The 27,414-nt window shown below is 36.8% G+C and overlaps 1 protein-coding gene across 2 annotated transcripts in view; it reads right to left on the bottom strand.

Annotated features, from left to right (window-relative positions):
• Nucleotides 1–840: 840 nt before the first annotated feature.
• The window catches only part of POC1B (POC1 centriolar protein B), a 57,340-nt gene continuing 30,766 nt past the window's right edge, over nt 841–27,414 (bottom strand). The window contains exons 11-12 of one of the 2 annotated variants that reach the window (XM_052774335.1): nt 5,181–5,363; nt 841–3,956 (exon numbers count right to left, since the gene is read on the bottom strand). In XM_052774335.1, coding sequence (XP_052630295.1) covers nt 3,852–3,956; nt 5,181–5,363 — 288 coding nt within the window. In that variant the 3' untranslated portion in view covers nt 841–3,851. Of the gene's footprint in view, nt 3,957–5,180; nt 5,364–8,357; nt 8,447–27,414 lie in introns of those variants that run through there. The other variant, XM_052774336.1, reaches the window with a different exon arrangement.

Genomic DNA, 27,414 nt, shown 5'->3' with positions numbered 1-27,414 from the left:
ATCCCAGCTACTGAGGCTCAATAGAAAACTCAAGAGTGGTTTTGTGCTATGATATGGCAATGAAAACAATTCAGCAACACTGTAATAAGACCTTTAGGAAGAAAAAAAACTGTTTACCCTAAAAATAGTACAGCGTACTTATTTATTTAAATAAATTTATTTATTTAAATAAATAAAGGTGGGAAGTTGTATTTCTCGAATCCCTCGTGCTACAGGGATCTGTTCAGGCCATCCTAAAATGGTGAGGAGAACCTTTTCTACCACAATTTCTCCAGCCAGAAGATTAGCTTAATCAAAATTTAAAACTACAGTTTAAGTTTCTTGCCATAAAGATAATGAAACAATTAATTATTACCTTACACATGTAAAAGCAGGAAACAACAATGCCCCAAAGATGAGGGAGTTGTTCAGATACATTCGCCTCCAGGAACTGGTTTTCCAAAACTGTAAGTTTATAAAAAAATATGTGTCAGCAGTACTAAAAAGTAAATACTGAAGATTTTTGGAGAATGTAGTGGTGTGTTTAAAAGAAAAACAAAAACAACCAACCAGGACCCCCCCCCCCAATGAAACAACCTCCAAAAAATAAAAAAGAAAAAATCCAGAATACAGTTTGAGTTGTCAGGTTCATCCATAAAGCACAATGATGATTGGCATAAACTGATGTCTCAGTCTGACTTTGCCCTGGTATTTGAAAACCTCTATGTTCAGATCAAAAGAAAAAGTGAAATGCCTTAAGGTCCAACGTTGCAACATTTAACCACTTGGTGTCTGCCCCCATGGTGATAATTAGGAACTTCTAAACATGCTCCCAAAGGAAGTGCATATTGCCATCCATAATGAAAAACCGAGAAAAATCCCTTTATTGCCTCAACATCATGCTTTATGTAATGCCCAAGATAAAAGTTCCATTAAAATTCCACTAAACTTTGATGGGAATTACAAATAAAATTTAAGACACAGTAGTAACCGGCAGCATTTCTTTCAATTTGGAAGAGCGTTTTTGTTTCAAAATGTCTGCAGAAGCACGTACGATGAGTTGCTGAGCTACTGCATAATGCTTTGGCGCTTCAGGAATTTGAAGTTGGGTTCCTCCAGAGACAGTCTTCCAGCGACGCCATCAGGAGAGGTTATTCCTGCTGCCACCTTCTCTCTCTCCCTCGCAAACCTTGGGAATCTACCGCACGTCATTCAGACATTGGTGTTATTTTTTTCAATAAGTAATTGTGCCATTTTTGCAGTTAAAATTTTTTGCAGTCTTTCTCCAACAGGGTGGCCTATTTACGTTTACTATCCGAGGGATAACTTAGCTTGAGGAAAGCTGGACTGCACCAGGTACGTGGTTTAGAACAAGTATGGATTCTCAGCACTTCACTGCAGTCTGCAATACAGATACACTCTCCATAATCATTTAAAGACCTGTGCAATTATTTTTTCACATGGTGCAGAAGCACAAGGCTAAACAGCAGTCATTTTCCTCTAGCTCTATAAGTTAATTCAAATTAATCAAGTCACCAGTTATTTGCTAGAGCACAGACCCTGGAGTAAATGCTTGTGAGTGTAACCAGCCTCTTCAGGTGCTTTTAAAGGAAGTTTTTCTATTCTATAGCTTTATTTGAAGTGATATGGATCAAGAGAATGAGATAACTAGCTCACATCAATGTTCCTTTAAAAGAAACATCATGTTAGCTGGTTGTGGTTCTGTTTTAGGAGAGCCATCACAGCTTGAGGAAAATACCTCCATCCTGTTCTCAAACGACCATCTCTAGTTATACAGACATGCGTGTTGAGTTTCAGTATCAACAGACCACCTGATAGAATGACAAGAACATATCTTAATTTGGAAATGTTATGTTAGTTCGCCAGATTCACAAACGGCAGAGGAATAAACTGGGTTAAGTAGTAAATGCTCCAGATAATAGGTACTGAAAAGGAAGAAGGATTAGTGCTAGGAAATAAGGCAGAAAGGAAAACTTCAACAGAGATTGTATTAAAAAATACAGAAGTAAGAGACATTTCCAAATCTTTTTGATAAATAATCCTGAAAAGCTTATAAAAAAAAAAATCTACAGATTTAAAACATATATATATATATGTAGTCCACTCAGAGAAAACAAGAAACAAGCAAAGGTTTTCAATAGTTACATGGTTTTGTGTCTTCTAATGGAGCCAAGAAAAGGCAAAGACCACAAGAGTATTTGCAAATGCATAAAGCAAAGTACATCTGACCTAAAAGACAGTATTTACATAACTATGCATTATATAGCATTATAAACAATTGCATAATCAAAGGTCAGGCTGTTTACACTTGAATAGGTAAGACCATCCTTTCACAAAAAATCTGTGGTTAAGATGCTGCATAGAAAGTTGCATCTAAAATTTTTTATAAGAAGAGACTGCTTTTTCACGATAAACAGTACTACTTAAGACTGAGCTGAAAATACGTAGTACTTGTTGGTAAAATTCAGTCTACCAAGCAAGTGAGGTCATGTCTGGCTATCTGAAGGTGATTACTATGAGAGAAAATGAAAAGTTATAAAAGAAAAATTGACTGCTCATTGCTTTGGCTCGAACCGCAACAGTATTTACACAGTGAACTTCTGTACTTAAGCTGCTCTATTGATGTTAATGAGGTTCGGCCTGGGAAATGGGCTTTATCTATATACAGTCAGTTGCTGAATTGGATTAAAATGCTCCCCCCATTTCAAGTGTCCTATATTTCAACATACAAAATGTGAAGTTGCAGAAATGGATGACTACCTAGTCTTGATTGTGGATTTACAACAGGTGTTCTACAATTGCCATTTAAAAAAATAATAGGTAGCCATAAAGAAGCACAGATTCTACTAAAAGCATATTTTTATTAAAAAACAAGACCTACAATCATCTTTCTAAAAATTGCATTTTTATAAAAAAAAAAAACCAAACAAAATCTTCATACATTGCAAAGTCTTTCCTGATTTATGGCTTCATTCATAACACGTTAACTGATGGGGGACATTCATAGCATGCAAAACTTGAGCACCTGTGGAAGTCCTTGGAGGATGAGAAACCTCTGTATTTATGATATAGATTTCACATCATTTTGTGTTTGGTTCAAATATATTCTTCAGAAGTACAAAGCTGATTTTTATTTTTCTAAAGGTAAAAAATGAATTTTGATGGGGATGAGATAAGCAGAAGTGCTTGACTGCATCAGTCTTGCAGCTCAATTCACACAGATACAATTATAGTTTCAAAGCTTAAATGATTTCATTTTCATATTTGTAACTAAAAGTTTTTAAACTACACCTTACAATCATCACTAAAATGTTTAGAAGATATGGAGTAACTGTCGCTACTTTTTGATAAAATATTTGGGAGTATGTAAGGGACAAAGAAAACCTCTAGCATTTTTGGAGTTAGAGCTAATTAGGTCTTATTTAATTTACACGCTTGAGTAACATTACCTTCACACAAAGAGCATTTTTTCACAATCCTTACCTGACTTAAAAAACCTGTATGGTGCACTTCCATAATAACTGCTATTCATATAAAAATACATAGTTTGTTGCTTAGTTGTATTCAAAGATCATCTTAGTTTGAAATAAGAGTCCTGTAATGTTCAATGGGAATTATTTTATAAAATATTAGTTTTGGCTGGGCTATACTTTATTCAATATACAATCAGAATATCTGCTGGCTACTAATGTTTAAAAAGTGTTGTATTTTTTTTTCTTCAGTTTTTATTACATTGACTTGTTAGAAAAGAAGGATTTTTTTGCTTATAGCAAAATCCAATGAAGTAACATTTATTATTTCCTTGTGAATATATGAAACATTCATTCATCAATACAGTTCGTTTTCATCTTTTATTCTTCCTGTCTTCCCTGAAGTAACATTTTTTGCTGATTTTCTAAGCATTCTTTCAATTTATCTTCAGTCAAAGTCAGACGTTGTTCCAGGATTGAAATAGTCTGCATGAAGAGGACAGTAATTTCAGTTTGTTTTTATATTACTCACACAGTATTATAAAAGCATGCAACATAGTAATGTAAGAAAAATTGTTTTAACTCAACAGGAAAAAAAATCCTAAGATAGCTTTTCCTCAGCTATTCCACTATTTACAACTGTATTTAAAAATAATGGCTTTGTATCTATGGAGATCATCTAAAGGTTTAAAACTGTTTTCACAAAATATTTTCTCAGAGAAATATATACATGCCTATATAAATTGCTCTGAAATACTACACAAAAGTTGCATCCATATTTCTATAGAAAACCAGCCATTGCTGGTGACCCCAAATGATGTCTTCCAAAAACCTAAAAGAAACTTCCAAGGCATCCCCCCCAAAAAAGGAAGTGAGAAGAAAAAATATTATTAAAAGGCATTCTCCAAGAGATTACCTTCATCAGAAAACATAGGTTTCTGGACACATGCTGGCAGTTTCTTTTTAATCCAACTTACTACACAAATCATTTTCAACTGATGACTTGACTCCATACTTCCCAAAATTTATTTCTTGAGTTAACATATACATTGCAAAAGAACACAGGAAAAAACCCTTAGCCACTCCCTTTTGATTTGGTTTAATGTTAATATATTACAGACTAGAGAGTAGTATCTTAAACCATAGATTGGCTAAACCTGGATTACTAAAAAGAAGTATTGAGCATTTGCAAACAAGTGACTCAGAGCCACTGACCGAGATTAGTATTTGTGCAGTTTCACTGACACCAGGAATTATTGCACTGCTTAGATTCCCACGTAAGCCAACACCTTCAACACTAAGTTTGAAAAGGGATTTAATGGTACATTGCCAATTTACTTTGTTCATCCCCTGCTAATGCATGCCTTCAAGCTGGAATCTGACAGTGTCTGCTAAACAACTGGCTTCTGGCAAAGCTACACTACATCTCGCTACTGAAAGATAGTGACTCTTTTCCTCCAGAGTTAAAAATACAACAATAATCTTTATGATTATGTAGCAGGAAGCTTTTACTTCAGCAAACACAATACGTGCGATCAATACTTGCTGAAAGGAAAAAACAAAAGTCACTTGACTATACAACTATTCAAAATAATCCCATAGACTTTAATATTCTGATTTATGAATGTGGTTCTGTTGGTGGTTTTTTTTTTCCCCATTGACAGCATTATCTTTTTCCACTGCAAGTGTTATCTGTTATTGCATACTTACTAGAGTTAAAACATCCAGCTGCCCCACAATGTGCTCCAAAGCATTACCCAGGGAGGGGGAGATGCCTGTTTGCGTGTCCCCATTATGCACAGCTGATTCGCTCCCATTCTCCGACTGCCTTTTTGAACTTGTTGCCAAGACTGAAGCAGGGGGATACTGCAGACCTTCGCTGCCCACATCATCCTTGAATACAGAAACACCATTTGAAGATTCAGTTGCCTTTGTCTTCAGTTAATTGGAACCATACAAGAAGATAGGCAGAAAAGTCTGGCTTTTAATTTTTAAAAAAATCTGTTTACACATATATGCACACACACAAGGGCCTTCAGATTTGCTTCTTGTACCAGGTCAAACTCATAACGCTTCAATTCGTTCCGACCTAAGAAAGAATTTCATCTGTGATGGATGAGGCAGCACGAGAAATCTCAGCTGTCTTTAGGTACGTTTCAGGTACTTACGATTGAGGAACTACCTGCTGTACTACTAGAGCTTGAATTAAAGCTCAAATAAATACTATTGCTGACTGGAGTTTTCTTCAAAAAGTCAGCCGTAGTTCACAAAGGAATTCATTCAGAGCAGTCATATGGATTAAAAATCCATACATGACTAGATGTTTGCAAGGGTTCCTTTTGACTTCATAGCACAAAACCTTTGTTTAGTACGAATTAACTTCTTTCAGAGTAAAAAAAAAAAAAAAAAAAAAATTAAGTAGTTTTTAGTTGTTTATTCGGTGGCATTACATTTTCAGAAACTGATTCCTTCAGAAAATGGGAGAAGGAAACAACAGAAGAGACCCACACAATGCAAAGTTAAGAGAGAAATAACTTTGATGTATAAACATTGCTCCAGAGTAAGTGAGAGAACATGATCTTCCCAATCACTTCTGGCTTTGTGCCTTGAAGTTCTTAATGGCACTTTTGAGTCATGAAAGGTTAAATCGTCACTAATTCATTAGAAGGTCCTTCATAAGAGCTTTACCTGATTTATTAATCACTTTTTGAGATTTCTTTGAAAACTTTTTATACCTTCAGATAATTTTAGTTTATTTTTACACTAAAATAAACTAAGGCAGTCAAATTTTATTATCTCTAATTATATTTCCAATATCCACAACATTTACAAAATAAAACTTTTAAATGGTTACAATTCAACTCTTTCTCTGAAATTTATCGACAGCTGGTGAAAATATCCATTAGCTATGCAAAGGGGAAATTTTAGTCCTACCTGGTGTATTTAAAATACACAATATTTACAATGTACCCCAAATATATTTATGTTGTAAAGCTGAACAGATTTTCAAAAGGAAGAGTCTTAAAATCAGTGTCAGCCATTAAAAAACCCAAACTTTCCTAAGTCTATAAAATAATCTTGTAGAATATAAAGTGCTAGGCAGAATTAGCAGCAAACCTTTACAAGATTACTAGGCAAGTTGATGAGTTTCCGTCAAGAATGATTTATGTGTAGTTGACCCTGCCTTTGAATCAGGTAGGATTGGAGTGATGGATAAAATACTACTACTGCTGCTATGATAATGTCATGATTTTAAATATAAGTAATACTAAATCATATCAACATTATGAGGAACTTACACTGCTGCGTTATCCACAATACTATTTGTGTATTCAGTGCCATCCTGCCCAGTCCTGACCAACTAACATGCTCTGTTCTCTGGACTCACTGTTGCTGATTCTCCAAAAATCTTTTCTTCCCTAAGTGCTGGGGCTGTGCTACCTACATCAATGAGAGAGAACTAAGCAAGAGACAAGTTGTGTCCACACCTATCTGGAGGGGCTTTTCTTTTTACTAGCAAAGCACGAGAGCAAACCAAAGATGCCACACACACAGAGTCAGCAGAAGACCGGAGGGGAATGGCTGAAAGCAGAGATTGTGGTGGGGTAAGAGCATTTCATATCTTGGGAAGAGGAGGGCAAAGAAGAAAGTCTCACTGCCTTCTCTGGATTAAAAGCTCCATTGTTCCATTAAATTCTGCAAGGACAGGTCTCAGCCATGAAGCAAGAACCCATGAAGTGCAGAGCACGGGGTCGATAGGGCTAGAGGGAGATACCCGTGCATATATTTCAGACCTTAACTTACAACGCTACAAAACCACATGGAACCCTTCTCAGGGTTTGATAGTACCATGGTATTTGGTGATATGTCACTTTCATTGATTTCATTATGATGAAAGAAACAGATAAATGAACGAGAAGATACCTCCAGTTCCTTTTCAGCCCTCTTTTCTGTGCTTGGTGACTGATTTATGCAAACGAACTAAGCATGTCAAGTAATAAAGGTCTGATGCAACTAATACTGAAATCCATCAGTGATTTGTCTTGATACTGGGCTGTGTCAAAAAATAAAAGTGTGCTAGATGTCAAACTACAGATTTCACACATCAAACATCTGAGGCTGTTCTACAGAATGTCCTAATGGTTACAACATTTGCATTGGACTATAGAGCCTTCTCAGTCTAAAGCTATTTAAACTCATAGCACAATGCTTTGTCAGCCAGGCTGTTGCCTTTTAAAGGCATGAAACTGTGGAAGGAAGGGCACTCTCTCCAGCCGTGCTGTTCGAGTTTTGCCACTGGTCAATAGAAAGCAGCTTTAGTTCAGTGGTGAGGATGTTCAGTCAGGAGCAGGTAAGTCCTGTTCCCATGAGAGGCTTTATATTTTATATAAAAGGAGATACAATGAATAAAAACTCCATAGGAGAAAGGATTTGAACCCAGAACTTCCCCACACCTAACTAGATGGTTTAGTTGCATCTTTCTTTCCAGTACCATGAATTTCAATTTCTTCTCAGTATGAAAAATTTTGTGATGTCAACTTCAAATTATTCCAAAGAATTGTGTATTGTGAAGGAGTCACTCGTTAGCACAAAATGAAACAGAATACAAATGATTTGATTTTGGGACAAGGTAGGAAGGAAACAAATTTCCCATTTAATTTTACTCTGCTTTAGCTTCTTGCTTTAAAGTGTTAGAAGTCCTCAAAAGAAATATCTCCGAATATTCTGGCTCACAATGCATCCTATGTACTTTTAGATGAGCATGAAGTATATAGGATTATTGCATCTTAAGACTGTCCATATCTTCCCTTTGCAGATTTCGTTATATGAGATACCATTAATTCTATCCTAGAAGAGCTCAGATTCACTCTGTTATTTCTGACTTACCAAGTTATATCTGAGGTCCTTGGGAAACAGGATTAATGGAAGATTTATGGCACGCTTACTACATCACAAGGTGGAGATAGTCTCAAATGCTGATTAACATGGAAAAGATTAAGCTCAGTTTGGCATTCAGATGTTAAAGAAAAAAGTATTGCTATACATTAAAGAAAAAAGTATTGCTATACATTAAAGAAAAAAGTATTGCTATACATTAAAGAAAAAAGTATTGCTATACATTAAAGAAAAAAGTATTGCTATACATTAAAGAATTCCTGCCTTACAACCAATCATACTATGAAGAACATCCTTGTATTTAACTACACCAGGAGAGTCTGTTAGAATAGACAACTTACTGAGATTTCTATAGAAGGATAGTGAGATTACAGAAACCTTGCTTCTCTCTGTAAATCTTGACTGCTTGCCCAGAAGCTTCCAAACCTCAGCCAGGATTAGCTAAATTTGACAGAGATGTAGAAGGGTCACTGATTAAGTTGCAACAAGTTTCAGGAAAATTGGAGGCAGGGTAGATGGGACATGTTGCAAGAAAGACAGGTAGAACTCAAGCATTTGGATGGCAGCACTAAACCTGCCCGGTTATCACATGCCTTATGAAACGCAGGCAGATGATGAGGGACGTTAAAAGTGTCAGTGAAAAACAGCCAGTTGGTGCAGGAACAATTTGTAAAGCTTATGCAGTTATTCTTTCTAGACACCTGTATGTGTCCTCCGAAAAATTTGGCACCTTTTGCTGATTTTAATCAAACCGAACAAAGAGGTAGGGGTCTCAGAAGTAGCTAGGTTCCTGAAAGCTTCAGGTTAACACAGTTCTACAAGTTCACACTCCTTACCTCCAAAGGGGAATAAGGATGTGAGCTGCAGAAGCGTGAGAAAAAGCCAGGCTGGAACCCATGTCTTCCCAGACACCAATATCAATAAGCTCATTGGAAATAAACCTAGTGTAGTTTGACTAATGTTAACAAAGCTACTTGTACTAATGTTTTGAGAAGTACATTCATTTTCTTGCCATTTGAACGGTACAAGTAATTAAATAACACAGCCAAAGCAGATGTAACTGCAAACTTCAACTGCTAACTCTCTGACTTTGCTTAAAAGCATACTGCTTTGCAAGTTCAGTGGCCTATGGATAATCTATTAATTCTCAAGTACTTAAAAATAATAAAAAATAGATTAAACATTCAATGGCACTCAAATTAAAAATTTGCTGTCTGTGATTTGAAGTATTAGGATTTTAAAATAATTTAAATTAATGGAGCAGGACGGAAAAAATGATCTGAGGTTATTAGACATTGACAAGTTCTTCTAAAAACAGTTCTACTCTGAGGTTGGTGTTTCTCAGTTTCTTTTCAAACAAGCCTGCTGTACTTCAGACTGAAATAGAGATTTCAGTTTAAGCTCCCACAAAGTAATTACAAATTTTGCTATTAAAGCCAACCTAAAGAGATTCTTCCAACCCAAGGAGGAAAGCTGTCAATTCAGGTAAACAGAGCAAATGCTAAGCTACTAAAAATCTCACCAAACATTTTTTCTTACGGTAAAATTGATCCAAAATTCAATGTATCAGACAAATAGGCTGTGGAGAATGCTTTGTAGCTCAGTAAATTGCCACCAACACTGCCAAGTCAGAGTAGTGGAAAAGTATTCTTGTAATTTAGTGGGTTAAGCAGGAAACTGAGATTCTTGTGTTATATACTCAAAGACGTATAGGGACAATGTGACACAAAAGTACTTATATAAATAAGGCAAAGGCCGCGATGTTTGTCAAGTCTGAAAGGATCAAATACAGATAAGCAAATAATTGAACTTTCAAAATTAGCAAGAGACAAATTAAATAAGATAGTTTCAAATTTTCAACTTTCCTAAGAAGTTGTGCCAAAACAGTTGTTATTTTTATCACATCCTGGAAATTTGTAGAGATTTTTAAATGTCGTCATACATCAAGTACGCTGCTATACCCTTGAGGTGCCTGCTTTATATTTTAACCTTTCCTAGTATCTAAGTTTACAATCTCCTCCAGCCCAGTGAAGGGTCCAAACCTGCTGAAATCTAATGCAACACAAACACCAAAACGTTGTTATAAAAGGAGTGACACTAGTCTCAGTAGATTTCCTTCACTTTTGGATACCAATCAATTCATGTCCACCACTTTCATTCAGCTTAATCTTTTATAAAAAAGTTCTTCAAAAGAAACTCTTTCTACCCAACAGTCTATTTTACATAAAGTGTTTCAAGAACTAGATGTTCCATTTCCTTCAAATTAGCCCATTTCTAAAGTACTTTAAATACTACCAATTCATAAACAACAATTCTACACGTTGCCAGCAATGTAGTAAAAATGCCTTATAATTCAAAAAACCAAACTTCTGAAAGACTTCAGAGCTATAGCTTATTTTGAGAGAAGAAATTTGAATGAGGCAATCAGTTTTAAATTGTTACTTCTGAGCAAAGCTAAAAAGAAAATTAAAATGTGTACAGTGTTTCCATTCACAGCCCGTTAGTAATAAAATGGACTCACATTTGGGCAACTTCATGCGAGTTACAAATAAGGAGGAGAAGGAACAGATTTAATTAATCAATAGGAAGTTATTACCATGACATTACCAAGCAGATGTTCAGTAGAAAATTAAATTTAGCTTATAAATGATGTCACAAACAGCAAACTATAACTGCTCATCTTTGTTTTCTGTCAAGCAAAATAGCCAAAACTCTGTGGGTGGTACTTCATCAATTTGTGAAAAATCCTTACACATAACCTTATCACCTCTGCCTATTCCCAAATGTTTTCCCATGAAACATTCACAGATCAGACAGAAACAAACTCTGCATCCCAGTTTCCCCTTGCTTCATGATGTGTAAGAATAGAATCTGAGTAAAATGCATCCATATATAAAGATGCCTGGGCAGTTTTATTTATAGAGAAAAAACATTCCCTTGAGGAAAAAAAATACAAAAAACCCCAAGTCTCTGTCACTCAACTGAAAATCATTAGTCTTCAATCTTCTAAGAGCTTTGAATTCAGACAACACAGGCAACGGCTTCCAAATGAATATCTTAATGATCTTATAATTAAGATGGGCTTATACGAAAAAGTGACATTGGTAAGCTTCCTAATGAATCACAAAAATTGGCATGGTCTACTTTTTAAAAATAATCCTTTAAATATTGAACACATGGTACATTTGCCTACTAATACTAAAATATTTCTGATACTGTGATTAAAACAACTACAAACAATTAGTCATAAGTAGGGCATTAAGCTCAAACAGACCAAAGAGCAAAGGCATAAAAGAGTAGTCTCCCATCTTACCAGACCTTGATTTTCCACGTTTTTTTGTTACTTGAAATCACGGGAAGTTTCTCAGGAGTAACACTACTATCATTATCACTGCTTTTTCCTCCATCTCATGAACGTACCCTTGAACAAAAATGGTTCACTGTGGATATACTAAATTGAGCCGTTCGGGAGATGTTTTTTTCCTCTGTTTTTTCCGTAGGCCATAATTATTCACAGATCGCTTCTATTGCTTTGAAATTATTTTTTTCAGTCAATAAGTGATCTACATAAAACAGAGCTCTCTGATCTATTAGGCTAACAGCGAGTACGTTAAATCACAATCTGTTTTATCAGTTTCTACTGCAGAAAACTTCCCTGTAGTTTCAGCTGATGACAGCACTCTTCATTTCCTCTCCTCTCGCACGCACATGAATCAGCACGGCAAAAAACTGCCATGTGCCAAACTGCAGCTTTCTGCCCCTTGCTATCTGATGAGGTAGTTCTGGTAGAACTTATTTGCAAACTTTAATCGAAGTTTTGCATTCGAGCAGTAAAATACAGATAAATTATGCAGCGCATAGAACCAAAGTTCTACCAAGGATTTCTAGCTTGAGCAGATCTCTTTCAGAACAACTCGTAACACAGAATTTCACACTTAATTCAAAGTCTTTCATGGCTTCTTATGCATCTCAGTCTTCTCTAGCTCTTAAAAGATTGTCCAAGGTAAAACCAAAAATTGAAAGCACTTAATGTAAGTGCACCTCATCCAATCTGACAAGGAAATATTTGGTCTCCTGCTCTCCAGCACAGGTATCTTCACTGAAGGTAGCGCAACCTTCAGTTTAGAACCTGACCACAAGTAGTAGGATCAGGATACAACCTCACAGCCGACAAACCAAGCCAGACTATCAGACTGTATTCCTTAGCAAAAGAGGCATTTTCACCTAAAATGGAATAGCACTTTCTTAAGTCTTGAAAACAACAAATTCAGCCTGAAGCTAACTGAGTTTATAGGGGTCACGAGGCCAGTACAGTACAATGAAACTAGTTGCTACTAGTGTGTTTGTTTTGTTTTGTTTTTTAAATATCAGTACAAAATTAACCAAAATCCTGATGCACTTACAGCTATGGTCTGATCAATCAGATTTCTTTCTTTCTTTCAGGATTACAGCTATCTTAAATTTAGCATTGCTATAATGCCATGAAATAATGAACTCTTCTGTTCACAGGCACGTGTCAAGATATCCTGAACAGATAGTTTTATGTAAAGAAATTATATCATACAAATGTTCTTTCACACACATAACTAGAAACTGGCTACGTGGTTTTGTTATGTCAGCTTTTTCCCAGATTGCTGCTGATGGTCTGAGAAAACACTGGAAAACAGTGCACATTCAATGCACTGAGTATTTTGCAGTTCCACATATACAAACTAGTACAGAACAAAAAATTTTCTCCAGATTCCATTCACATCAAGAGAACACAGAAAAAGAACCAAAAATAAGCCTTGTATTCTCCCAGAAATATAAAAATTAATTATATTTCCCCAATAAAAAACTCATAGAAGTCCACAAATACTTGTGTGCATCCAGTTAGAAACAAATAATATTTCTGAAATATTTTTCTAAATTCTTAGATCATCAGTAATACCTAGGCTTTATTTAAAAGCAGATAAAAAATTTTTTTTGAGTTTGCTCATTGATGTTAATTTCTAACATCAAGAGTTCCCTGCACAGTTAGAGTCTGATTCAGTAAAAGGATCCACAAAAACTGAATAGCTATGCTCTGTTTCCACTGGATTTACATAAACCTAACCCTTAAAATGAAATACCATACCTAAATACAGTAGCTATACAGCTTGTAAAGGAAGAAAAAAACACAGCCCCCTCAAACACATTCTAGTCAAATCAGCATTTAGAGAAAACTGAGGATTTCCCCCCACAAAACAAGCAATACTGCTGGAAAGTTAATAAATAAAAAAATAAATGTCATGAACATCCCACACAAACTAGACAGAAATCATCAGAGGTTCAACTTCCAAAGGTGAGAATAACCCTGCCAGGAAGTCAATTCTAAATATAACAGTTCAGGAAGACCATATTCAAACACTTTCATAAATTATAAAAATACTTGCACCACAGGCACCGAAAATAACAATATGGAATAAAGGTAAAGGAAGGTAATAAATGATCTTAATATAGCTTCAGCAAGAAGCTTTGTAAAGCTGAGGACAGATAACGTGAAACCATAGAAACATTCCCACTATTCACAATTACAAAATAAAGTAGCCAATTTTAATTTAGCCAAATTACTTTGGACTGCATGTGTGCACATCCAAGGGAACATCTTATAGCTAAAATCACTGCTGAAGCTTCAAGTGATGACTCCTTGTTACCCATATAGAGTCCTAATAAAAAATATATTACGTACTCTGCTTGACCTTCTTATCCATACTAGGGCAGGGAAAAGCTGAAGGAGGGCAGGAGGAATGCTTGTAACAGAAATAGGAAATATCATGAAATAGATACTAGAAATGAAATAATGACAGCAAATGAATAACCCTATGGACAAGGCCTCCTTTCTAAAACTATAAATAGAATATTCTGCTAGATTTGATACTACAAATGCTAATGAATAAAACCAGAAGTAAAAAACCCTGGGACTTTCCTAGCATGTGGGCAAACTCCCTATGCTCCAAGTAGCAGATTGTGGAGGTTGACAGAGGGCATCAAATACACGGAGGGAAGGAGGCAGGATTACCTCGAGTGAGAGCACAGCATCCTCCCCAGGAGCACATCTACTCAGAGAAGTGACAGCCGTTCTGCTCACGGCTTTTCTCTGTCCTCTTCCCCTTGCTTAAGAGACTGATGGAGAGTCTCTGCTTTAGACCAGTAGCTGGCTAAATAAGTCTGACTGATCTATACAAAGAAACAATAGCTGGTAACAGTATGATTTATCGTGCAGACTCTTAAAATATATATATATAAGGGCTAACACTTAATCTATCTCATCCAAATGGCTGGCAAAGTCACCTAGTACATTCATTGGTGGTGTTCAAAATGAATTTACAATGAAAAGAGATCGTTCAACAAACCCAAAGGAATTTCTTATTCTTGAAGGCATGCTTACTCCTAGGAAAACCAAACCACAGCCAATTTTCTTAAGTTTAATTTTTCAAACTAACTCATATACTTTACACTCTGTAATTGATTTCTCTTAGGTAAGTGTCTCTTAACCTGTAGGGGCAAAACAAATCTTAATCAAGTTACACTGTACGTAAACGAGAAGAGCTGAATGAACATACTTCTGTCTTAAACTCCACCTCAATAAGAATGAAGACAAAATCCTGAGGATGACTCTGCCACGACAAGGAGAAGGATTGAAGGACGTGAGTAACCTCCTCCAAAAAAGAGAAGAGCAGAAAGCCGAGAAGAGCTGCAGTCCCTGCGCGCCAGTCTCCACAGACCAGGGTCTGGTGGGATGCTGCTGCACGGGAAAACCAGGGGAGAGCTGCCTGTGCTGCAGAGCCTGCCTTCAGGCACACACACATGCACCACATTAGCATACTACATACATATTACATACTATATTAGCATATTACATACTACATTAGCAGAGCCCCCTGCTGTAGAAGGAGCACATAAGATTTTTGCCAGCCCACACGTAAGCGTATACTCATATACTCCTACCTATCTACACACAACCTTCTTTCAAAGTTACAGGCAAAGCCAACAGTGGCTCCTTTCCACTGGCACCGCTGCACCTGTACCAAGGGGTTTTGTCAGGGTAATGGGGTCAGTGCTATGGTATTAAATTTTTTTTTTTTTTTTTGGTCCTTCTTACCAACATAACTTGTGTCAACAAAACTTTGTTGCATAGACAAACCTAGCTTGCCTCCCGTTACGGGAGGCTAGGAGGTGCAGGGTGTCCACACAAAGATTTCACAGAGAAATCCTCTGTTATTAGCTGAGATCTGGCAGCTTTGACTTCCCTTCAGAGCAGGGGTAACACCAGGAGGGTGTACCACTTGACCGGGTGGCCATCAACCATACCATTGGGTTTTTACTCCTACTTCTATGGAGCAATCTCCTTCAAATTATTTACAAGAAAATATCAAGGAGTAAAAAGCATTAGAAACTAAGTTAGCAATCCAGCATAGTAGAGTCCAAAGTTAAATCCAACAGAGCCAGCACAATTGCTTGAAGACTTTGCCAAAGAGCCAGATGCTACTATTAGGAAAAAAAAAAAAGAAAAAAAAAAAAAAGAAAAAAAAAGAAGAAAAAAAAAAGATGCCCAATATTTCACAGCTTGGAACTGAAATCCCCTGACTATAGCCAGGAAAAAAATATTTTACTATGTAATAGAGGAACAGTGTTCCTCAGCATTTGGCCAAGGCTTTTGTTAATAAAACGGTACACCTATAATGGACGATGAAGAATGGTCTGACAAGCACATCAAATACTTCAATAGTGTCACAGAAAACTCCCACAAGGATAAAATGAAGCTTCAAAATTTTCCTTGAAAAGTCAAATTTATGTGCTTTTGTTAGGTTTCATTTAATACCTGGAGAGAGAAGCAAAAGCCTACACTGAGCTATTTGAGTGCTCAGCATTAGTAATATGCTGAAGGTTTGGACAAGCTGTCCAAAATTGTCCAGGTGAAAACAATATTCAGCACTGCTGAGCTTAGTTCAGAGGTGATATTTTCAAAAATTGCTTTAGCAGCACTAGCATAACTTTGTATTTAAGTCAGTTGAATTTTACAGCTCACTGTGTGGGAATCAAATTAAGAAACTCCAGAAACTGAGAAATTTGAGAATTGCATACAAATATCCAAGAAATGTTAACTTTGGAGTGGTCTAACATGCCTGTTATGCTCTTGAAAAATCATTTATTTTAATTAGTATTCTATTACAAACTTCTGTCAAAATACACACATTGTTCAACACCAATTAAAATGCTAAATGTGTTGGCACATAAGATTGGTAGGTAGATAGGTTCTGCTGGGCTGTATTAAAAAAGGAATTCAACAATGATAAAAATTACAGTTAAAGCATTAGGGTTGCCAATAATAGCTTTATTTTGAAATGCTCCATAATTTTCTCCCATGTTGGGCTGTGACAGTTGGAACTTTGAGAAAACCAAAATAAACACCTCACTGATTTAAGAATATGTTCTGCAGTTCTGCCAGTTCGTTAAAATCACAATTCAAATTAAAAAAACCTAAAGAAATATCTCTGTGATAAGCTGAGAGAGTGGGCTTCATTGCTCAAGCAATTCATTAGCTACCAGTTCTAAAGATTTATCTTCTCCCTATTTGACACTTGGTATTTGTATTTTAGCCAATTTCTTCCTACCTAAAGTGACAAAAATTAACAAACCATTGGAGGTGACTAACTGTCAGCATGGGATAAATGGCAACACCACTCTGACTGAATTTGGGTGGTTGGGGCAGGGGGAAGGGCAGGTATGGTGGCCGACTAAGTGAGTTACAATTCCAAGAAGATTTGTTATTCTTAAATTTCACAGGAACATACAAGAGGTCTTGATCACTGAATCCGGCCCTCGGGTACGAGAAGGAGTTTGCCTCTATACCATTCTCATTGAGCAGTCTCTTGTTTTGGAACTGACAACATCTCCCATAGTGAATTTTTTATGACTATTCTTTTTAATTTAAAAAAGCATAAATATGGACAAAACTTAATTTATACAGATTGTGTTCTAGCCAAGTAAAAGCATAAAACCTTCCCACTTTTGCCTTAAAAGCTGCTCTTAATATCACAATGGTCACATCCACACTGCTGTTGACTTTTGTTAAAATAAATATGGATAAATAAATAACAAAAGTAGTCAGCTAAAATTTAGGGGTTTGTTCTCCACTTCTGCAAATGATGTTGGGAGAAAGCCCCTTTTTTCCTTAGCTCTTTGTGTGAGAATATCTTATGGATTAAGAACCTGATTCATATTATTAGTGACGTGACACGGGGGGCTAATTTGCAGTCAGCTTTTCCTCCCTGCCAAGCCAAGAGAGGGGAAAAAAAAAGAAAAAAAAAAAATCTAGTACAAACTCCTGCCTCTCTCAGCAGCAAAATGCTATGAGGCCAACAACTTGAGGATGCTCTGCATCATGATTCTTGCAGGATTCCTTTGGTACCGAGCTGCAGAGAGGCAGTTGGCGAACACAGCAGAAGGGAAGCAACCTTCCTGGTCTAGTGGCCACGACAATTCACAACTTTGTGTTCCAGATGCAATCTCTGTCACACCTTATTACTCTTTCTTGGTACAAGAGAAAACTCCACTTACAGTTCTGTTTTGAGTAGCGATGCTTATGTGACCAGAAAAGCTGAGGCACTACAAGCAGATACACAACTCACAAGAAACAAGACCAATGCTTACTCCTTCATTCAGCAAGGTGTAGCATCTCTTGCACAGAAGAGGTTCTGAAGAACAGGCTCACTGTGGATTGGCACATCTTTCCTTTTAACGTATATAAGTAGAAAATAATAATGTAATTTATGATTTCTCAAAAAAATAGCATAACATCACACAGGGAAGTAAAAAAAAATACATACACAAAGAAATATCTCCTTAGAATATAAGGATATATAAAAGCCTATATATACACTTTTATGTATGTATTTTTTTATATATAACATTTTTCTATGTGTATGTATATACATACATGGATATACTCCATATATATATATATATGCATACACACACTTATATAAAACACCTTACAAACTCTTATTACCTTAGAATAGAAATAAACTACAGCTCTGTCCCCTATAACATGCAAAGTTTTAAAACTGTTTGTCATATATATATACATATATATATATATATATATAAAAAAGGAAAATAAATAGAAAACACTAAATAAAGGGTTTACCATTTGAAGATAAATATTAAATTCCACTGGTCATTTTATTTTATTCATTCACTGGTTATTTTATTCATACATCCACCCAGGTTTGAATTAATTTGTTAAATACCCATGCAATTCTTCTGCACACATTCCATGTTTAATTATGTTTGCTGCTACATTACTAGCACTTGTGGTGTGTTTGGGGTTTTATGTTTGTTTTGAACAGCCAAATTTAAAACATTCATTAACATTAGTATTCTCTATGTGTTCAACGTGGGAAAAAAATATGACAACACACTTATATATACTAAGTAATTGTTTAACTTGCTCACCTTCCCATTGCTCTAGTGTACAAAAAGTGTCTTGGAATTATATTTGCATTAGTGACATCCAGATCAGAACCATCACACTAAAACAGTATTCAATATCAATTTTCTTTATATAGGTCTGCACAATTCAGTATATTCTTGCATGAATGCTGTATCAAAGTCCTGACAAAAAAATGAATCTACATCGTCAACCTTTTCTTTTTGGTGTAAAGGAACATTCTTTTAACGTGACTAATCACACTGGCAGCCAAAACAGGAGCGTCAGTATGTTCCACAAGTGGGACTGAAAGCCACAGTACATGTACAACTTGGAGCTGAAGCACAAGGGTAGAACTTGCTCGTGTCACTATATCACAATAAACTACCACATGTCTGGTCTGGAAATCTGGTGCACTGGTTAGACCAGGACAAAGAGAAACTGGAAACTTTTATTCTACTCCTGCTTCTCACTTCTTTGGCATTGAGGTCTAATGCTTTACCGAGCAACAGAACAGAAATTTTGTTAAGAATCACCATGGATTCAAATTAAAGCTCTCTTGCTTTGTAATCATGACTAAGTTGCAGTCTCTCTACAACTTTTCTGGTTTTAGAAAAAACTCCCTTATTTGTACTAATACTATGAGCTTTTGAAACTTCTGAAAGGAAAATTACTTTGGTATTTTATTATCACCAGCAGCAGCCTGGCGAAAGCAAGAATTTATGGAACTGTATGTCTGTGCAAGGTACAAAAGGATGCATCATTTCCCATACTGTAATGAAAACACAGCGTCAGTGGCACTCCCTGTCAATCTATGTCCCCGCATCTTAAGGAAAATAATTTCTAATAATAATAATGGGCAACATGAACACAAATCTTTCCTAGAGATCAATCAAATTAAGCGCATAACACTTACTTATAAGACACTCCTACTATGAACAGCAGCTCAGATTCTGAAATGTGCTTGTGCTCCCTCGTGCGCGTGGCCACGTGGCACTTTCTTTGAAAGTAAAGCATATTTCTCTAAATAGTTTGGTTGTACAGGTTAGAGTTGGATTAAGGACATAACTGAATTGAATGAAAGATATTTAAAGATATAAAGAATATCTAAATACTTCACTAAATTAGCATTAATAAAAAACTGCATTAAATCCTATCCACTGGGGTATAGATAAGAAATACAATCACAACTATGCTAAAATGCATGCAAAACAAAATATCATACTGTTACATCCCCTTTATTAATTTAATTTGATTAAGGTTGACCGTGTGCTTGCAACTGCATAGAAGAGCTAAACAGCATGTAATCAATCGTACGGTATCAGTTATGACAGGTAGTGGTCTAGTCAAGATGTGGAGATGCCACACTCGGTGGGATATGGAAGACGGCATATCCCAACTGTGTGCTGCACTCTGTACTTGATGTTAAAATGACAATAAAAACGATAGCAGTTGGCACTATAATCCCAGATCAACAGCTGACATTCCAGTCCTAAACGCCAAATTCCTGTTGGGGATTTAGAGCCTTCACGGATAAAATATACTGTTGCTTTTTACAACTGTAAAAGGCAGAATAATACAAATGACCATAAATTAGAAGTGATGAAACACAGCTGATCAGGATAATTGAAGGCCTCAGCAAAAACTCCACAGGCATTAGAATTAGGAGCAATAAAAAGGACGTTTTAGCCCGCTTTCCTAAGGAAACAATGCTGAGACTATCACTTCTGTCTACTTGTCCCCACACCTCACTTTGAGGTTTTGAACTTGTTGCAGATTTAAGAGGGTCTGATGGAGGAAGAGATATCCTAGAGAGAGCTCATTTCATGTAAGTTTCCAGAGAATAGATTGCCAGCTAAAGAAGAGAAATCAGTAAGTACTCCCACTGGGAGAAAGGCTCTGGCATAAGTTTACACAGTATTGGAGACCAGAGAATGCATATGAGAGAAACAGAACTTCTAATTATCTCAAAGCAAGGAAAAAGCTTCAAATAAAACCTTATAGTCAGCTATGAAACACAGATTTGTAGGAAGCAAGGCTACATAATTTCTGTTACTCAAGGATTATTTGTACTTTACAAATATCAGGAACAAAAGAAGTCCTAGCAATGGCATACTTATTAGCTAAAGGTTTTAAAGAGTGATGCAGAAATTTTTTGAAGTCGTTAATGAAGTATTTTTATCTTCCATTTTGGAAGATAATAAATGCTGTAATTGTATTTCTGGCAAAATACTTTATTCCAACCATAGCAAAAAAGACTGTTAAACAATTTACACTGTATGTAAATATTGTTGATTACTGGGTTACATAGTTTGAACTCCATGGTTTTGAAATAACTTAATAAGTAAGGTAATGATGTTGACGTTTAATATGTCCTGTAATAATGGGGAAATACCAGGGGAGTAGGGAAGCTGACATTCCATCAGTAGTTAGAAAGGATAAACAGGATAACTGTGTGGTCACAGGTCACAGTCAGCTTGAGAACTGTGTCAGGGAAAAACACTCAAAAGTTGATTTAGGACATACATAGCAAAGATTTAAGGCATAACATCAAGCAAATCAATATGGTTTGAGAAAGAAAAGAAATGGTGTGTCAAACTGAAGACCTCTCTAGTGAAATATTTAGTCAAACTGTTCCTGATAAAAGTACTTTTTTTTTTAAATCCATAATATGCACGCTACAATTTTAATTAACACATTTTAGCTTGTAATGCAGTATGAAGTCAATTATCTAGCTAATGTTTCTTCAAAAACAGATAGATCAGAAAGTTACTACAGAATTATGCTACTTTTAGTGATTCCACTGAAATCAGTTCTTGCTTCAGTCACATGCAAAACGTACTAGTGATCTGGAAGATCAAGTTTACAGACAACACAAAAAGGCATACTGGAAACCTACTAAAATAGTCAGGGTTACTTGGGAATCTGACTTTATTCAGCTATCCAAATACAACCTTCTGTACACATGTAAGATCTCAGAGATGAAGACACTCTGGACTAATACACTATAGGAAGCAGAGGTGTTGAAAAGAATTACGATAACGTAATATATAACTGAGTGAAACGATAAAACTATGATGTGATAATGTTATCGAGTGAAGAATTACAGTAACTTCTTACATGTCATTATAACTAGCTGAAAGTACTGAGCAAGAGGTAGTATTGTACTGTTACACTATACTGGCAAAAACTGGAAGCATGGACACAGAATTCCTGTCCTAAGAGACACGTAAGAAATGAGGAAACACCTATAAGAACAAATCATGGCTTCGAAGAGTAATCTTTTCAGTGAGGAACATTCGATACCGGTTTGTCCTTAACCTATTCTTAGATAAAGTAATTAATTCACTTAAATCTCTATGTCAAGAAAGGGGTCTTCCTCTACAATAAAGATACTGTAATAGTCAACTCAGAGTTGCATTGTAATGCCTGTGCTTCAGGTATCTGATGCGCAATGTGGAACTGCCATCTCGGCATTCAGGCAGTACAACCTCCACGCAGTTAGAACAACCAGAGGAGAGCATCTATCTATCCCTCCCTCCCTCGTACCAACCCAAGCTGGTACAACCAGAGTACCGTACTGTGAGGGGATAAAAAAAAAAAAACCAAACAACCCAACCCAACCCAAACCCAAAAGGTACAGCTTTTCAGAACAGCGATGCCATGTGTCTCCACTTATGGCATCGATCACGTAGCTCCTACTTTCTCCGCGCCCCCCTCTCTCCCCCCAACACTATTTATTGCAAAATGCATAAAGGCAATGGAATCCAGTGTTTCTTTTCCAGGAGAACACCCTAATCACTAACCGTGAACTGCTTCTCCCTTGCTTTGCCCTGATGCCATATACTTTCAGCTTTTACTTTACAGTGCTTCAAATTCAAGCATGAAAGATGGAGCTGCCTCCATTCCGCCTCTGTCTCGGTTACCTGCTGTTTAGGTTACAGCCATCAGACAGAAGCAAGCAAGCTGAATCCTCTTAGGCTGAAAAAAATAACTGAATCCAACACACCTACTGCGTGAACAAAAGGAAGCCATTACTACCACCTCCTTTGCTTGCATTTTTCCATTGCATCTTAAAAAAAGATGATGTTCAGATGTGTCACGCATGTAACACACCGGTACATGTTACAGCACAATCACATTGAATACATAGCTCCATGGACACTGGGCAACCTCAGTTAGGTTACAGCCAGTGCTAATCTCTTACTTAATCTCCAAATAATTTTTTCTCATTATTTCCTTTGTGCTGGTATTACTGTTTGGATAGCTGAGCAGATCAGGGAATTGACTTGGATGGAATTAACCAGACAAAAACAGTCATTAAGTTAAAATGACTGTGAAACCATCCTTTATAATTGTCCTACCTAATTTCTGACCCCAAAACTATTTTGGTAGAAGATACAAGCCAAGATGCTTTCAGAGCTTTTCTATATCAAACATCTATCTGATGAAAGAACATTTTTGTCCTTGGTGCCAAATTTTATTTGAAAAGTCTCAGTCTTGTTTTAAGCAACCTATGTAATTTTTGGATCTGACTCAGTGTTTCCATTATCTCACATGAAGCAAGTAACTACTTCTCTTATGGCAAACTAGATAGTAACGCAGCAAGTTTTGCAAGGAGAGATGTGTTGTGTTAGAACAATTGATATATTTGGAAAACACACCAGCTTTTAGGCAGAAAGCACCCTCTGGGTTTAGATATCACTGTAATCTAACTGATAATAGAATTTGCTAGTACTTGTTCAAGCCCTGTCATTTAGGAAAAATAAGATTTAAACAGCATTAAAATGTTTGCTTTTGTAACAAATGTGCATTAACCATTTTGAACAGCACTGGTTACATCTATCTCTCTATATTTCATTTCATATTCAAGGTTCTACCACACAGTTGCAAGCATGCTGCGCTAAACTTAGACTCCAGTAGCATTTAAGAACAAAGGGTAATTCAAGGGCAGTATTTTAGCTTTAGCGTCTTGTTTTCTGACATGCTTGATCTGTAGCTCAGCTTTATTATCCAACTTAAGATAAACAAAAATAAAACCTTGCAATCTTCTCTGAGTCACGCAATATGAACTAATCTAAACATTCCCTTGTTTCTCAGTCCCACAAAATGTGCAATCTCAGAATTATTAAAGTCCTGCGAATACCAAGAAGTCCAAAACTTAACTTGTGCTACCGCATGAAAAAAATTAAAACAGGTGTTTACAGAGTAACGGAGCTACTGAATGCTAACTTCATTAACTTCCATTAAGCTAAATGACTCACAAATGGCATTTAGATCAGTAGTAAATCATCATCTAGGTCAGCAGGAAGCTCATTACAGACTGACAATCCAAGTGACAGAAACACTTTTCTACAAGTGCTATAGTAGTAATTTCCTGTGTGAAAGGCTTGCTGCTGTTCCTGCATTCCTCAGGGGACACTTCTTCTCAGAGGATGTTACTCTTCCTCAGGAAGAGGAAGGAACCAGTTGTTATTGGATGTGTGGGCTGAGAGCTGTCGGGCATTTTCTGCGTGCCGCAGAATCAGCTGTGAGAACTGTGAATACAGCTTAGATTCCCAGCCCAAGCGGGGCAAAACACTGCTTGGGCAGACAAGGTCAGAGCGTACGCGTACAGTATCTCAGGAAGTTGAAACAGAAATAATACCTGGAACTTCCATCCCTCTAGTTCCCAGAAATGTGCTGATTTGCTAAAGGAACAATATACAGACGCGGATCAACTTGAAAAGCATTCCTGAAGCATTGCACTGTTGCCATGAGTAAGACCCTATACAAAGTAAAATATTGCCACTTCTAAAAGTCATCCACAGTGAGGCAGTTATCTTACAAAACAGTACCAACAGTCCAGCAATAGCATCTGTTAATAGTGTCACTATAGGCAAAGGCAACATAATTAAACAAACTGTCTTGTGAGGAAACTAAACACTGAAGCTTCATCTTTTATATGGCGGCGGGAGGGAGATTTTTTTCCTGTTAAGTCCCTCTCCTGAGATTCCTGCCCTACAGTAACTCAAGCTCTCTCCGTATGTGCTGTGACACTCTTATGGGGCAGGTCGCCAGTGGCTAGTCTGTGCCTAGTCCAGTATCAGTGAATTCAGTGTCACATCCCACTGGCTTTTTCTTTAGTGGCAGCACTAATATATTTCCTTATTCTACTAACTGCTTATTTCCAGACTTGGTTTAAAAACAGCCCCACCAACTATTTGATTCAAAAATTATTAGGGAGATAGGACAGAGACAGACAAATAAACAGTACAATCTCATAAGGTACATTTCCTCAGGAAAGCAGGCTAAAAATAGTATAGGAAATATTATATTCTTGCACTCTCTAGTGCCCAAATTCAGAATTCTGTCTCCAATGAAAACTTGACTTTCTCTCAAGCTCCAGTTCACTCAAAGAATATAATGAAGCCTATTAAGGAACATCAAGACATGTATTATTACCTAATTATGTAGCGGCACAACACATTTCCTGTTCTCTCCTTGTAAACCAGCAGTTACACGCTGTGTTAGAATAGCATCGCTGCAAAACGCAAGGGCCATTTGGATCATATTCTTCTTTTATTACAAATGTTGACTTCACCTTCACGTATCTGATCTTTAAGCATTATTTGATGCTAGAGGAATCAAAGCATATTGCTTTTAAGATTAAGTACACAAATCTTTTTAAACATGCCTGCGCCTCTGCAGAGGCTCAAAATGCAAGTTTAGAAATTCACTGTTCAATATGCCAAACGCTTCATCCTTTTGGCACTTGTGACAGAAGATGAGCCATTTTGTTCGTATACACCATACCTTCTTTGGAAGGGCCCTAGCTGGGCAACAGAAAAGGCTGTCTCCACTGCTTCGTGGTTGTTCCAGAGGGATTAGGTGTAGCCTTTGGGAGGGACGAGAGATTTTCCTTCCCTGATAGCAGCTGAACATGTTTAGCTGCAGAGCTGTAGGGAGAAGGCAGCCTACCCTCTTCCCCCAGCCCCACACGCTGTACCTGCATAGCGTGCAAAGAGTAGAAAGGTCCGTCTGGAGCGTGCCATAAGCCAAGATGACACTAAAAATTGCTTGTCTAAGAGCAAGATTGGACAGAAGAGAAGGATTCAGTTACAAAGACACAAGAGCAGAATTTACAAATTCTTATTTTTATTCTGCTGCACTGAACACTTCCGAGTCCCTCTATTTGCAGCATTTATTCTATGTTTTTGTAAGACCTGGCATCAGAGATTCAGAGCCTGTTCGAAAGGTTTTGGTATGCTCATCTATGGAAAAGGGGCAGGCAGTTTTACCTCAAACCTTTGGAGAAACAGGATCTCTTCACGTTATTCCCTAATTTCATTCTGTGTTTGTGATTTGGAGTTCAGATCATGGAGTTGGCAGTTTGTTCAAATATGCATTTACTGGTAATCAGAAGAATGGCAGTATATGAAAAAAATCCATAGCTATGCAGGGAGTGGCCTTTCTTATTTCTCTGTCTGGGAGCAAGGAAGGTAAGGTGATGGGAGAGGCTGGGAACTGTCAATTTTTATCAAAGCCCTTCTACAGGTGGGATCACTCCTCAGTGCAGAGCTCAGTCTAATTGGCAACTGAGTTTTGAACAAGGAACACAAGCAGGACATTTTTCTCTTTTTCTTAGAGGACAATGATTCCAGTCTTCCTTTCAAAGGGATAGTGCCAGAACTTTCCTTTGGTAGAGAAAAATGTATGAATATCATGCAATGATCAGTGTTTAAGTGAAAGGCTAAATGTCTGAGGTCCCAAAAAACCTTGATATCCATGAACTACAGAAAGCTGTTGTGCTTTCAGATGAACTATAACAAGCAGTAAAGGCAACCACTGTGCACAGTGAAGTGCCATATGAGTTTTGCTCTACTGGCTGTTCCCTTCTGAACTGGACTTGGGCCCCAGAGGAAATCATCTATGCATGAAATTCCTGTTCTTTCCTTTCTTCCTTTTTCCCTCCCCTTAACCTCACTGAAGATAGTTGATGTTTATTTCCATGTAAGGCAGGAGCCAGGAAAGGATGTAAATCAGAAAAATTTGAAGTTGCATGGTAGGGAAAATATGCAGTGTTTTTAGCTTTTAAGATAAAATTTCTTTTGTCATCCTCTTCTACAGGATTCTGGAGTTGCGTTAAGCCATGCAAGGAAGAGACATTACTCTAATGTCTTTTCAAAGTAAGTTCCCGTGAGGAAGAAGAGTTGTGTAAGCCTTCATGTACACAGAGATGGAAGAATAGATGCAAATTTTGCATTCATAATTGCTGTCTTTGCAAAATATATGGGGTGTTTTTTAGGTTGGGGTGCATTTTTGGGGGGTTGTACTCAAAATAAAGGCAGAAAAAATTGTGTCAAAAATACCTAAACCCTGAAATATATACTGGGGAAGCAATGTGTATAGGATAAATTCAGAGTACAGATACTTCTACTTTTTGCATCAAGACATCTACTACAAGTGCGGTACAGATAAACCAACATTGTTTTACCTTGAGGAATAAAAGTTGCACATGCTCTTATTTGCTTTCACATATTTAACAAGGTGGGGGTAGGGGGGAAAATTTATTTGGTCACTTTCTGTTTTAAAACACAGTATGTTCCTTTTGCT

This window comes from Harpia harpyja, chromosome 23 (assembly GCF_026419915.1).
Source record: "Harpia harpyja isolate bHarHar1 chromosome 23, bHarHar1 primary haplotype, whole genome shotgun sequence".
Taxonomy (NCBI): Eukaryota; Metazoa; Chordata; class Aves; order Accipitriformes; family Accipitridae; genus Harpia; species Harpia harpyja.
This window is presented reverse-complemented; position numbering and strand designations above follow the sequence as displayed.